Source organism: Sorex fumeus, unplaced genomic scaffold (genome assembly GCF_029834395.1).
Source record: "Sorex fumeus unplaced genomic scaffold, SorFum_2.1 ptg000094l, whole genome shotgun sequence".
Classification (NCBI taxonomy): domain Eukaryota; kingdom Metazoa; phylum Chordata; class Mammalia; order Eulipotyphla; family Soricidae; genus Sorex; species Sorex fumeus.
Window position 1 is genome coordinate 22,522,056 of NW_026606151.1, and position 14,357 is coordinate 22,536,412.

The following is a 14,357-nucleotide window of genomic DNA, read 5'->3' on the forward strand; positions in this document are numbered from 1 at the left end:
AAACGTAATCATAGATTTTCTACACAGAACTAATTGCTTGTTGTCTTATTTCCTTCTATATTTTTAGTGTCTATTTCTGTCCTATGAATTCATGCACTTTGATATACTACATATAATATCTCTGGCTACTTGAAATCATCATTTTCAAGCATTCTAAAACCTTATGTCAGTTTAATTTCAGGATTTGTCTGTTATTACTACTGTACTAATTTTAAGAGTTCGGCCTTTTCTTTTCTCTCTTTTTTTATGGGAATGCACAACATTGAACTGAGGGCCACACTCATTGGTGAGTAACTCAGTACTCTAGCATTGTTAAATATTCAGGGATTTGAACAAATTTCTTAAACATGGATTATTTTCTAATTATGAGAAAGTGCTATTTAGGTGTCAATTGACAAATTTTTATTTACAGGCTATTTTTTCTTGTGAAATATTCTGATTATTTTCAGAATATATTCACAAACTTGACCATGTTATATGCTTTAGCATACTTTCTTGATAAAATACTATTTGGTGAATGATTATGAGGATATCATATACAAAAGTGCTTAATATATTACATTTGAAATTACTTAAGGATTTCATATTTCTCTAGTTTTTCATTAAACTAAAAATGATTATAAATTATACAAAATATGTGTAAGCAATACTTAACTGGGCAGATGATATTACTGCTCAAATTAGATTTCAAAATTTTTCTTTAGTCAAAACAAAGAGATATATAAGATTGGCGTGATTTTGGTTACTTGATAATGATGATTAATACAATTATTGCTTTACATCATTATTAGTTAGGCACTATCACAGACTTAAAATTTTTGTGTTTATGAAGAAAAGTATTTATAATTAATTTTTATTGGTTTGTTTAATTAACCATTGTTTTACAACTCTAGAGAATTTGGGGAGCACTGCAACCATGCAGGACCTGTGATTCGCAACCAACATCAGTAAGAAGTTAATGGACTATGGCTAATTTCATGACAAGTGGGTTTCTCCTCACAGGATTTTCTACCAAGCCCGAGCTAGAATTCTTTGATGCTTCTCTGTTCCTCGTTCTGTACTTGTTGACATTAGCTGGCAACATGCTCATCATCACCACAACTTCCCTGGATGATAGTCTCCAGTCCCCCATGTATTTCTTCCTGAAGTATCTTTCCTTGTTGGATCTCTGCTATACTTCAGTAACTGTCCCAAGATTCATTTAAAACTCTTTCTCTCATAGAGGAAACATTTCCTTCTGGGAATGCGTTTTACAATGCTTTTCTTTCATCCTCTGTGGCTCTGCTGAGATGGCCATGCTCACGTTGATGTCCTATGACCGCTACGTGGCCATCTGCCTTCCCCTGCACTATGACGTCATCATGGACGTGAGAACCTGTGTCCATGGGGTCACAGGCGTCTGGGTCAGTGGGGCCATCTCTGGAGTCATGCATACGGCAGCTACTTTCTCCATCCATTTCTGTGGTCCCCATATCATTCACCAGTTCTTCTGTAATGTTCCCCAGATCCTGAAACTCTCCTGCTCTAATGACTATATCTATGAGATAGATGTCACTGTCTTCCTGGCTTTCGCGGGGTTTCTTTGTATCTCCTACATAGGATTCTCCTACATGCACATCTTTTATTCTGTACTGAGGATACCATCCGCTGAGGGCAGAGCTAACGCCTTTTCCACTTGCCTCCCCCACCTCACTGTTGTCTTATTATTTATTTCTACAGCTACCTGTGAGTATTTAAAATCTCATTCGGACACTCCAACTGTGTCAGACATTTTACTCACTATTATGTATACAGTCGTTCCACCAACATTCAATCCAATGATCTACAGCCTCAGAAATAAAGCTGTTAAGTCAGCTGTAAGAAAAGTTTTTAAGAGGAATATAGTATATCTGTGTTGATCACGTTTATGTATTCTTTGTTGGAGAGAATTTCGAATTCTATTAGGCACTCTTGTCATAACCTATCAGGAAATTTCAGTAAATGAAAAATGATTATAGTGAACATTTGAATGGGAAGGTTGTGTTTATACAAGGTTGGGTACTAAAATATCAAAAATACCTAACTAAACTTTGTAAACACAACAGATTAAGAGTCCTTCATTGAATTTTGAGAGTAGCGTCAATGAAAATTTGTTAATTTAAAATCAGCCAGGTTAGTGACTTATGATTTGTATGCCAAGGTAATGTAAAAATGTGCATGTGAGACTTGCTTATTTTCCAAAAGTTCTGCTGTACTCTTAGATATTACATGATGTTTACAAACTGATTAACATCCCCTGATAATCAGCATTCATTTTTTTTTTGATTTTCACTAATGCTTTTCAACTTCTTTGGGCTCAATTCATATACATTAATGCCATTCTTGGAATATCTCATAAAATCCCCTAATTTACCAATTCAGATGTAGTGGACCACTTTGGCACTCATGAGGGAGGGATGTTTTAAGTAATAACCAGTGACATTCTCAGAGACACCGGTTTTAAATTGACAAAATGAATGAAAGAAGAATTAAAACAATGTATGAACAAAAATTTTCTTTAAGAGTCTCATTTGCTAAAAAATGGAAGAGATCACTCACTAAGAAGGAAAAGGTACTTACACTTAAGGTAAAGGTAAAGGTAAAGGCCCTCCCGTTGTTTGTCGATTTGCTCGAGCTGGCCCAGTAACGTCTCCATTGGAGACTTTGTTGTTACTGTGTCTGGCATATCGAATATGTCGCGAGGAGGTTGCCAGGCTCTGCCGTGCGGGCGAGATACTCTCGGTAGCTTGCCGGGCTCTCCGAGAGGGGCGGAGGAATCGAACTTGGGTCGGCCATACTGGCTGCGTGCAAGGCAAATGCCCTACAGCTGTGCTATCGCTCCAGCCCAGGTAAAGGCCCTCCCGTTGATCGTCAATTTGCTCGAGCGGGCCCAGTAACGTCTCCATTGGAGACTTACACTTAAGTATATTAAAGTAGAAAACTTCATACACGTATTTATCAGCATATAAAATTTGAAAAGCATGTGAGTATACTGAAAGTTTGCTTTCAAAGTAGAAGAAAATGTTTTGTACAGAATGAATAAAATTGATAAAAATAATGCGAAAGAAACTATCATAAATTATATAAAGGACATATGTAATATTTACCTTCTATATAGTTTTCAAAATATCTATTATATCTATCCGTGCTGGGAGGACACCATCAACACAGAAGAAAAAACTTGAGATTTTTCCCGAAGAATATGTTCCAATAATCTTGTTTGAAATCATAATAAAAGTGGATTGATGTATACAAGATACAACCACAAGTAGAATATTCTGTTTAGGTATATACTTAAGGTTAGATTTTCACATTTTTTAATACCTTCTGATTATCATTTATATCTTGAAGTCATTGGAAAATAGCATGTGCTGGGGATGTGATGTAGAATGTTGTTTCATTTTATTCACTGAAAAGTCATTGTACCAGGATTAATTGAATCATTTGGGTTTTTCCTGCAAATTTTGGCAGCAAATTATTGGGAATAGGAGTAGAATGTAGATGTAGGAGTTCTTAGTCTGCTAAATTGAAGTGTTCATGCTTATAATACCATTCAATAGCACTGTCACACTGTCCTCCCATTGTTCATCGATTTGCTCTAGTGGGCACCAGTGATGTCCCCGTTGTGAGACTTGTTGTTACTGTTTTTGGCGTATAGAATACTTCAAGGGGAGCTTGCCAGGCTTTTCCCTGTGGGTGGGATACTCTTGTAGCTTGCCGGGTTCTCCAAGAGAGATGGAGTAATTGAACCCAGGTCAGGCTCGTGCAAGGAAAACGCCCCATTCAATATTATATAAAAACTCTCACTTTCTCCTTCTGTCTTCCACATTGGGAGCTACTGTAGGAACTTCATATATTCATTCACATTTTAGATTCAGTTTCACGCTGAAACATACATACTGAACTTTTGATTTGAATGGCAATGAATCAAGTTGAGGAGAATTGTGTCTTAGATACATAATGTCTCCCAATGGTCACCAGGATTCTATATTGCATAAATTTAAATCTTTGCTTTTTTTTTTTATCAAGCAGAGCCACGGCTTTATGCCAGCTGTAATACATTCATTCCTTGGTATTAAAGCACAGCAAAACAATGAACCCCAAACTAAGAAAACATAATTGTCTCATCGATGATACATATTTTCGGTGTACTGAAATGCACAACAATTTTTGGTAGATTTATTTCTGTATCTCCACTTTAATTCTAAATTGTATTTTAAACTTACTCTGCTTTTGTGTCTGCATTTGGACATAACATTGATTTTCCTTTCTTGACTTTAAATTCATTCACAGTGCTTAATGACTTTTATAAATTGCAAAAAAATTGAGAGGGTCTTTAACTTTCTATGTATATTTATCATCTGTTTGTGAAGAGCTGTATTTATTCCACTCCAGGATTTAAGACCTTCTTGTTAACTTCCTGTTGAGGCTTTAATTATACTGAGTTAATTTATTTGTGTTTTAATGGGATGGGCCACATATAAGCCAATTACCCTATTTGTTGTACTATCGCTCCAGCTCCTAGAGAAAATATTTCCTAATTACAGTACTTGAATCAAAGTTGCTTAGTATGCAAATAATTATAGCAAGTATAGTAATAAGTTACTGTTTTCATACAAGTGTTCTTTATGTGCAAAGAATGTGTTAAGTGCTTTTAAGAAACTATGACTTACTTTTCTTAATAATACATTAAGACTGATTCATTGAACTTAGTTCTCTCTGAAGATCCTTCCCACAAGGGGAGTCTTTATCTTTCTTCCCTACTTTCCAATAAACTTTACCGTTTCAAAAAAAAAAATCACTTGATCACTTGACTTCCCGTTAATCGTCGATTTGCTTCAGCAGGCGCCAGTAATGTCTCTATTTGTCCCTGTCACGTGCTAGTGTAGCCCAATGGCATCTGTTCATTCTAGGAACATGAAGAGCCTCAAACCCATCGTTCATGATCTTGATGAAGAAGTCTGAACATCTGGTAGGTGGGCGGCCAACTCGGTTTTTTGACATCCCGTGGAATCCAGTTGGAAACGGCTTTAGTCCAGTGGTCGTCTCTAAATCTTGTTATGTGACCAGCCCATCTGATTTTTGACGCCTTGGCAAACGAGACAGTGTCCCTGATTCTTGATCGTCGATGGAGGTCGGAACTCTGGACTCTTTCTCTCATTTGAGTGAAACGTGATACTCCAAGCATAGCTCTTTCAATTCCTTTTTGAGACCCGAATTCTAAAAAAAAAAATACTGACCAATTATGCATACAAAGACTGTGAAGTAAAGAGGGAGAAGTAATTTGTACTAGGTTCACATAACCATGAAGTGTGAAAGAATATGGTAGTACAATGTTGTGCTGCAAAAGTTATAATCATAATATTTACCCCAGCCAGAGATCTCACAATTCTCTTAAATTTAGTGGAAATCTGAAACCTAAGCCTATACTAGTGGGAAAAAAATTATGCAGAGATATTTTGCCCCCAAATTTACATAAGACAAAAATTTCTTTGGGGAAAAAAGAGAGGAGAGATAGAGAGTGAGCGAGTGAGCGAGTGAGAGGGACAGAGAGAAAGAGAAAAAGAGTGAGAGATAGAGAGAGAGAGAGAGAGAGAGAGGAGAAAAGTGATATTTTGATTTGTTTCATTCACATAATAAAACATTGATTAAAGGGTCCAAGAGATAGAACTTGAGAGATAAGAGTGGATTGTGGGAAAAAAATGACCTTTTTCTATATCTTCTATATCTCAGGCTTTACTTCTGGGAACGCATTGTTTGTTATTCGTCTAAATAATGATTCTGCTATCTAATGCCTCCTCCTAATGATTTTCAAATACAACTGCTGAATGTTTATATTTATTATAATGTTTTCTTTCTTATGTTTTGCCATTTTGTCACCTCCTATCATACCTTAGTCTTGCATAATTCATGCCCTCTTTCGTTTGGATAGGAATGTTGCTTTCTTTTATGATATGATATTATGAAAGTGGTACTGCCCAGTACAATTACTTCCTGGATGAAATGTTTTAAAAACTAGCTCCTTTGAAGGATGTTAATAACAATATTCTGCTTTTTCTTTTGAACTGAATATCAGTCCTCTACCCAGTCTGTTGACGTTTTTCTTGTTCAATCAGATTAGAAATGAGCCTTGGGTTTATTTATAAATGGAGCAAACAAATTCTGTGCTGCTTCCTCATCCATTAGTGGGTTATTAGAAACCATTTCAATTTTGAAGTTGAAGAGACATTTCTTTTCAATTTAATTTTGCTTCACCAGTGTGGTGAGAACAGTGGCCTAAGAGCAGTACAGGAAGAAACATGGAATCATGGACCGTCCTGGCAAGTCTATCGGGGTTTAACTCAAGAATAAAATCTCTGGCTCAAAGAGTTGTTCATGGACCATATCCTGCTGTGTAAAGGCTTCCTTCTGACTCTGACACAGACTATGCACATACCCAATGCTGTGGGTCAAACCAGGGTGGGCCTCAGGCAGGGCCAGAGAGACTGAGCTCTGAACTATCTTTACACAGTCCTCCATTCAGTCTTGAGTCTTGAGTACAGATAGTCACAAATATGTAAGTGATTTGTGATAATGAAGTGAATTAGAAGTTCCATTTTAAAATCAGAAAATCTTAATGCCATGAGTCTAATTTTATAGTATTTAAAACTTTTAAATTGTCACAACATTAAACAAAGATTTATTTAAAATGACTTTTTGTGGGGTCTGGAGCGATAGCACAGCGGGTAAGGTGTTTGCCTTGTGCATTGCCAACCCGGGTTTGACTCCCACCATCCCATATGGTCCCTTGAGCACCGCCAGGAGTAATTCCTGAGTGCAGAGCCAGGAGTAATCCCTGAGCATCGCCGGGTGTGACCCAAAAATCAAAATAAATAAATAAATAAATAAATAAATAAATAAAATGACTTTTTGTTACTTCCTGATTCAGAGTAAAATTTTATTGGGATAAATCTTATAATCAGAAGATAATGCTTTGATTTGTTGGTAACGATATGTTAATATTTACCCCTCTTTCAAATTATTTCACTAATAATCACAATATTTTCAGATTTTATTAATATCCCATTAATTTATCAGATTTTAATTAACTCACATTTTATGTCCCTGAATATAGTTTTAAATAGTTTATCCAAAACATTTTCTGATGTACACAAAACTAACACACCAAATAACTTTGTGTGATCATTATATTAGACCAACTGACACATGCTTTACAAGAAAACTCATTATAATTGTAAGTTTGAGTCCCCTGGGTGTTTACAGAGTCCCAAATTCCCAAAGACCCAGGAGCTCTTTTTCTCCAAGCAAATTTCAAACCAAACCCTCTAGTGGACAAAGTAGGATTGAAATGGATGCATTTCTTTTTCTCCTCCAGCTAATTTTACTCATAGAGACAGCAAATATCAGGACCTTTGGCTAAGTGTTAGCTGCCCACACTGACAATTTGTCCTAATGTTGGGGAAGAATTACCTGAATGTGCTCTGGTGAGTTTCTTGATATTTTTAAAAGAAAAAATACACAGATTAATGAAAGTTCCATCAGTGACTTCTGTGCAAAATTTTCAAAGGAATGTATAAATTATTGTAACAAAAAGGAGGAATTTGGAAGAAAGAAATAGAAAATATTTCCACGTTCTTTGCATCAATGTCAGATTTGATCCACTTTTCTAGCACAATTCCTCGGTACTGACCAAGGAAAATCACACCAACCACCAATGATGACAGGTGCAAAATTACCCTCCATCATTTTTTTCCATTCTCATTAGAATTTGTGCAATGAGTGATGAATTTTCAAATTGGGCAACATGGCAACATTTTTTTTTTGCAAATAAAATAAATTGGTTTTTTTTTTGTGCACTATCATCTCCACCATCATCATCGTGGAGATGATGGTGCACAAAAGCAATTCTGAAAAAGAGATTGAGTCAGAAATCATATAAAGAGAGAGAGTAAAAGCCCCCCACAAGTAGTTTCTAAAGCAACTATGGATTTATTTTTCAATCTTTGAAATAGACCAGAGGGAAAACTTTTAAAACCTTTTATTTCCTTGTGGGGGTACCTCCCAAGAGATGCTTAAGTGTCTCAGGGGACACTGCTGGAGATATCTGACCAGTAGGGCTGGTGTTTCAGTACTGGTCTGTGTGTCTGGTGGTACTGCTTGAGCCCTGCAATTCAGGGATAATCCTGCCATGTCACTGATACTTGGGGCTCTCCGTAGCTCTACTCCACAATGCCTGGAGATCATGTGATATTCAGTCAGATGCTTGCATAGTACACACCTAACTGCTGTAGTGTCTCCTGGCCTCTGAAAAAATATTTTTAAGGGTATTCCAGGATTAATAAAACTATGGTATTTATTATGTGTATGTTAGAATAGTAACACCACCTGGCTGATGTCATAACGTCGTTTTACCCATTGAATAGCCTATTGAAACTACAAAATGACAGTGTTTCCTTCTCATCCCTGTACTTCAGGGTCAATGGTGATCCAGACATCTCCCTTTTCAACCATTGCCTTTCCTCATCCAGTTACTCTAACATAATGTAAATGATATCATCCTATTTATCCTTCTGCTTCTGACTTCATTTCACATCTTCCAGTTCCATCCATGTTGCAGCAAATTGCATGATCTCACTGGATAAGGAAAGATACTGGTTTAAAGGGGTGGGTGCCCAGATCACCCTTGGTCTCAAAATTGGGAGGAGAAGGGAAGAGAGCTTGTGGAGAGTGTGGGAGAGAAGAGACAGATGAGAAGCAGCGGGCACAAAGGGCAAGATCTATGGGTGGTGTTCCGTGTGTACACCAGTGTTGCATGTTGTACGTGACTCATGGAGCTAAATATTCAAACCACAGAGTCAACAACACTGAAATTATGGGACCCAAACTTTAGCACCAAACTTTAAAAGGGCCTGTTGAGATAGGAGATGGTGGAGAATTTAGGACAGGGAATTTGAGAACACTGATAGAAGGTAGTTGACACTGGTGAAGGGTTCCGTGATAGAACATTATATGCCTAAAATCCAACTATGAATAACTTTGAAAATCATGATGCTTTAAGAAATAAAATTTGAGGAAAAAAGATAAAGTCAATATGTTAGCATTCACAATTAAATCATCATTGATATTTTTTCCTCCTATAATTGGCTGGAAAATAAATTTTTCCCAAGATGTAAGAATACGGCTTATTTTATTTTCAGAGATGCAGAATGGAGCCAACATTATTAACTGGATACATTCTGTTGCTTTCTTGGGAAATTCAACTGACTTTTGTAGTTGTCCTGTGACCACGTGAAGACTTGGGAGCACAGAGATGCTAACTGACCCAAGATTTATGGCTCAAAGATACCCATGCATAGGTAAGTTGTGAGGTACCATCCACAGCTTGTGGGTCACAAACTGATGGATTTTTGATAAAGCTTATTGGGAGGATAATGGTTATTCATAGAGGAATTACGTGTGGATCCTGAGATGGAAAGAGGAAGATGAATTGTATGGTTACATGGGGTACAAAGGGGGGAGTATCACGAGATGTCACGAGATTTCTCTGAGCAAGTGCAGGTGTGGATGTATAGTATATAATAATATAGCTATTGATTGTGATCTCACTGCTAAAAAAAGTGCATTATAGTTATAATTTTCGACACCTCCGAAAATCTGTGCACTAATTTTAGTGTCAGTTTTAAATGAACTTAATTTTCTTAATAAAGGTTTTAATTAACCAAAATATTGCTTTGATATAAATGTACTTGGTTTGCATTTCAAACCATTTTACATTTTATGTTAAATGATTTCCTTTATTCTTATACAGCAAAAGTTTGACCATACTATTTACATTTTTAGATAATTGTATTCCACACAAGTAGATAAAATTAAAAATATCAAGTATTGTCTTAATAAGAAAGGTGTCCAATTTTATCAAATTAATAGTGTAAATCATTTATTGATTTCTATCTATAAGAAGCAATTTAATTTTAACAATACACAGGGTGTCTATGTTCTTTTCTCATATTCTCTTGGGCCATTACAATTTCATGGGAATATGTAAGATACTTTATGATAAAAATAACGATCAAAAATAAAGTTCTTTTGTACATCATGCACACATATCACAAATACCATACATGTGTATATCGTAAATAGTACATAGACACTATTTAAAAACTAGCATTTTCACTGTTGCATTTATTTGAATTTTGCCTCCTGAACAGTACGTTTTGCCTGTCCCTGGGATACTCGGCTTACCAGCTGGACAGGTCACTTTAAGAACCCAAGAATATGGGAGTGCTCATGCTCTGTGTTGCCAGGTGTTACTGAGCACCTCATGGTGTTCAGGATGATGCCAGTTCTGCACCCAACAATGCTCAGGGAACCAAGCTGTATATGGAATCAGACTGGAGTAGGATATGTGCAATGTATACTCAGTAGGCTGTTTTAAATGTATATTTGTTATGAAGAAAATGGTAAGTCTGTTTAAATTAATTGATTTATCATCTCGGGTGCTTTGCACCTTTCTGTGTGTACACACCCACTGATCTAGTGGCCATACTATGAGAATGACTCTCTCTCTTTCCTCCCACACTTCTTTCCCTTTCCTTCACTTACCCACATGTGTTTCACAAGGTCTGAGTTGGATTTATTCTTTCCCCAGTTTAGATGTTCACCTGAGAGTGAAATCTCTTTCACTGGCCCTAAAATACTTCATAAGGAGAAAAAGGATTTAGTCTTTTCCCTCACAAACAAGACAAAAAATTGAAATGGCTTTAATAAAACAAGTATTGTTTCAATGATATGCAAACAGAAAGATGAATAAGAGAATAGAAAGAATTCAGATATATGTATATATGTGTTGTAGCGAATGAGACTTGTAAATTCGTGGGGCTGGAGAGATGTTACAATAGGTCATGCTCTTGCTTTGCATGCAGCACCCCTGGTTTGGTCTGGGCATTGACAGTCTCCCTCCCATGCCAGGGATGATCCCTGAGGGCAGACTCAGGATTAAACCTGAGCCTCAGCCAGTGTGCTTGAGGTGTCAAAACAACGTTTTGTAAGATCAATAAAATTATCCATAGTCCCAGTAATTATATATATATATATATATATATATATATATATATATATGTCCCCTTTAATTTGCTTTGGTTGAAATAAAAATGCAAAAATGAGTTATCTACCCCTGACGATATTGCTTTAATTTAGAGAAGGCACTGTAAAAGATCAATGGATTATGACAATCCCAAATGTATAAACCTTTTTGTATTTATAATAAGAAAATGGCATCCTGACATCTCATCTTTTTTTAATTTTTTATCTTTATTTTTTAGTATAAGGGGCTTAGATTTAATTATTAACAAAAATCTTTCATTAAGAGTTGGCTAGATTTAATTATTAACAAAAATTGTTCATTAAGAGTTGGTATCTTCTTGTGGAGCCAATTGAAAAGAACAAAGGAATGTGGCTAATTTATCTACAAGCAGGTTTTTTTCTCATGAGCTTTTCTGTCACGCTTGTGCTAGAACTCTTTTATGCTCCATTATTCTTGATCTTGAACTTGTTGGCTTTTACTCTCAACGGTGCTTGTCATCATCACAACTACCATAGATGACAAGTCTCAATTCACTCATGTTTTTTTTTTCTGAAACATCTCTCCTTTTTTGGATCTCTGCTATATTTCTGTGACCTTCCCAAGATTCATTTGCAATTCTTTCATGCATAGTAGAAACACTTCCCTCTGGGAATGCATTGTGCAGTGCTTTGATTTGGTGGTTCGAGGTTCTGCTGAGATGTCCATGCTCAAGGTGATATCCTATGATAGCTACGTAGCCATCTGTCTGCCCCTGCACTGTGATGTTATCATGGACAGCAGAACCTGTGTTCATGGTATCGTTGGCATCTGGATCCCAAGTCGAGTCCTCTCTGGAGTCATGCATAGGGCAGCTACTTTCTCCATCGACTTCTGTGGCCTCCGCATCGTTCCCTACTTCTTCTATGATATCCCCCGGCTCCCGAAACTCTCCTGCTCCAATGACTGTATCAGGGATCTTGGTGGCTCTGCCTTCCCTGTGTCTATTCTAACACTTGTTTAATCTTTTGGGTTCTCTTCCCTGCACATAATTTCTTCCGTGCTGCAGATGCTATCTGCCAAGGTCCTTTCCAATTGCCTTCCCCACCTTATTGTTGTTATTTTATTTCTACTGGTACCTTTGAGATTTTGAAGTCCTATTCGGATACTCCAACTGCTCTGGACTTTTTGCTCACTATTCTCTAAACAATTGTTCCCCCAATGTTCAATCAGTGTTTGGTAGCCTGAGAAATAAAGCCCTTAAATTCGTTGTAAGAAAAGTTTCTAAAAGAAAACAATTGTTCAGTTTGAAGCACATCTTGGGTTGTGAGACACATTCAAAATATATCCAGCAATGGATAGCCACTCAAGAAATTAAACTGAAATAAAGATCTGATAATACAGAAGTCTGTCTTTTGGGAAAGCTGTTGTATCCATATGCTATCCAGATAATACAATTATTAAGAAAAACTTCACTTACATATGTTTCACTCTTTTGGTTTGGTTTTGGGCCACACCTGGCAGTTCTCAGGGCTTTCTTCTAGCTCTGTGCTCAAGAATCACCCCTGACTGTGGTCCAGGCACAGAATGTGGTGCTGGAGATCTAACTAGTACTACCCCCAAGCCAGGCAAGTCACTTACCCCTGTACTAATTCCTTTGGCTCTAACCAGAGAGATTAATTTACTCTTTTTAAGAGAAGTAAATTAAAATTTCACTCTAGGAAGCAAGCTGTTTGAAATAAATAAGATTTCCGTAATATTTAAGAAGTCAGAAAACTTTCTTATGATTGTTTCTGCCAGCAGAACATAAAACACTGGGTATGTGGTTGTCTTCTTATTTCTCTGATGTCTTAACTACAGGATTTTTACACGATATTCAAGAATTTATTATTAAGTCTTGACTTAATGTACCCTGGCCATTTTGTGCTTAAGTGATATTGCTTTACCTCTTTGGGCTTCTCTCATCTATTTTTAAGTTACTCATTATGTTGTTGACTTTTCTTCTTCAGATACACTCTACTGCTTTGCCATTCATGGGAAAGAAACATTTGGGAAGAGAATAAAAATAAACAATTTAATGTGTTAAAGTGAATGTCGATTGATATATTTAATTTAGAATCGTATTCTTTAAAAATCATGGATCATTCAAATATTAGTCAAATATACTTTCAGATTAAAATTAAAAATTTGAACAATAGATTCAGTGTCTCAAAATGAGAGATAGTCCAGAGTATTTTCTAATTGCAGTATTTGAATCATAATTACTTGATGCAAAATAATTGTGGTAAGGATCATGATAATGAATAAAACCCAGGATGGGCTTTTTACTATTCTCAGTTCCACATTCAGAGATTTATTGCTTTCTCACTATTTCTATGAAGAATATGAATTAGGGAAGGGTAACAATTTGTTTAAGATTCACATTACTATGAAATGGAAACGAGAATATGATACAACACAGATTGGCTCTAGATGCTTAAATCTCAATATTACCATTTATTTCAAAAATCTTTCCATTCTTTTAAACTTCATAGAAATCTTCATCCTAACCTATTCTAATGCTTGAGAAAGACAGAAATATCATGGATGCTAATTTTAAATTTTATTGGATTTATTATAAAAAACACCAGAAAATTAATTATCTGGAGGAAAAATGAAAGGGAGGCAGAAAAAGACAGAGACAGAGAGAGGCAGAAATAGAGAGAGAGAGAGAGAGAGAGAGAGAGAGAGAGAGCACATTCCGTGCCCTTCCTGAAATTACTCTGAGTTCTCTTTGTATAAAAATGTGGCTCTTTTCTCTGCCTAGGAAAGTATTTCAATCTTCAAGTAAGCATTTCTTTTGATCTTCTCTAAGAAAAATTAACTTTCGTCTACTGCAAGTGCAAATCCGATGTAAGCAGTATAGTTCCAATTTCAGTTCTCTTCTGTGCTTCCAATTGAGTGTGCACTGTGGATTTTACAGTGATGCTTCTATTCATTTATGGATCTCATAACAAATAGTTCTGTTATATTTTTAACTTTCTAATATGTTTGCCTTTATTTTCTATTTCAATTTCCACCTTACCTCAGTCTCAGTCTCACGTGATTCTTTTTTTTTTGTACTTGGATAAGAGCTTTTCTTGTCATGTATTTTATTGACTTCATAAAGCAGCTACTTTCCATGCCATTTATTTCTTGGAGACATCTTAAAAATTATGATTTTTATTAAAAACATTGTGATTTACAAAATTGTTCATGACACAGTAGTTTCAAGCATTGAGTGTTCCAACAACAACTCCAG

At 36.1% G+C, this 14,357-nt stretch overlaps 1 protein-coding gene across 1 annotated transcript; it reads left to right on the plus strand.

Moving 5' to 3' along the window:
• The first annotated feature begins 1,289 nt into the window (after positions 1–1,289).
• On the plus strand, positions 1,290–1,898 carry LOC130040192 (olfactory receptor 14J1-like). Its single transcript, XM_056132199.1, has one exon. The coding sequence runs from the start codon at positions 1,290–1,292 to the stop codon at positions 1,896–1,898; it is 609 nt and encodes a 202-aa protein (XP_055988174.1).
• The last annotated feature ends 12,459 nt before the right edge of the window (positions 1,899–14,357 follow it).

Bases quoted from the DNA above. Each gene is read 5' to 3' on its own strand.
- LOC130040192 (XM_056132199.1), top strand. From the start codon at position 1,290: ATGGCCATGCTCACGTTGATGTCCTATGACCGCTACGTGGCCATCTGC.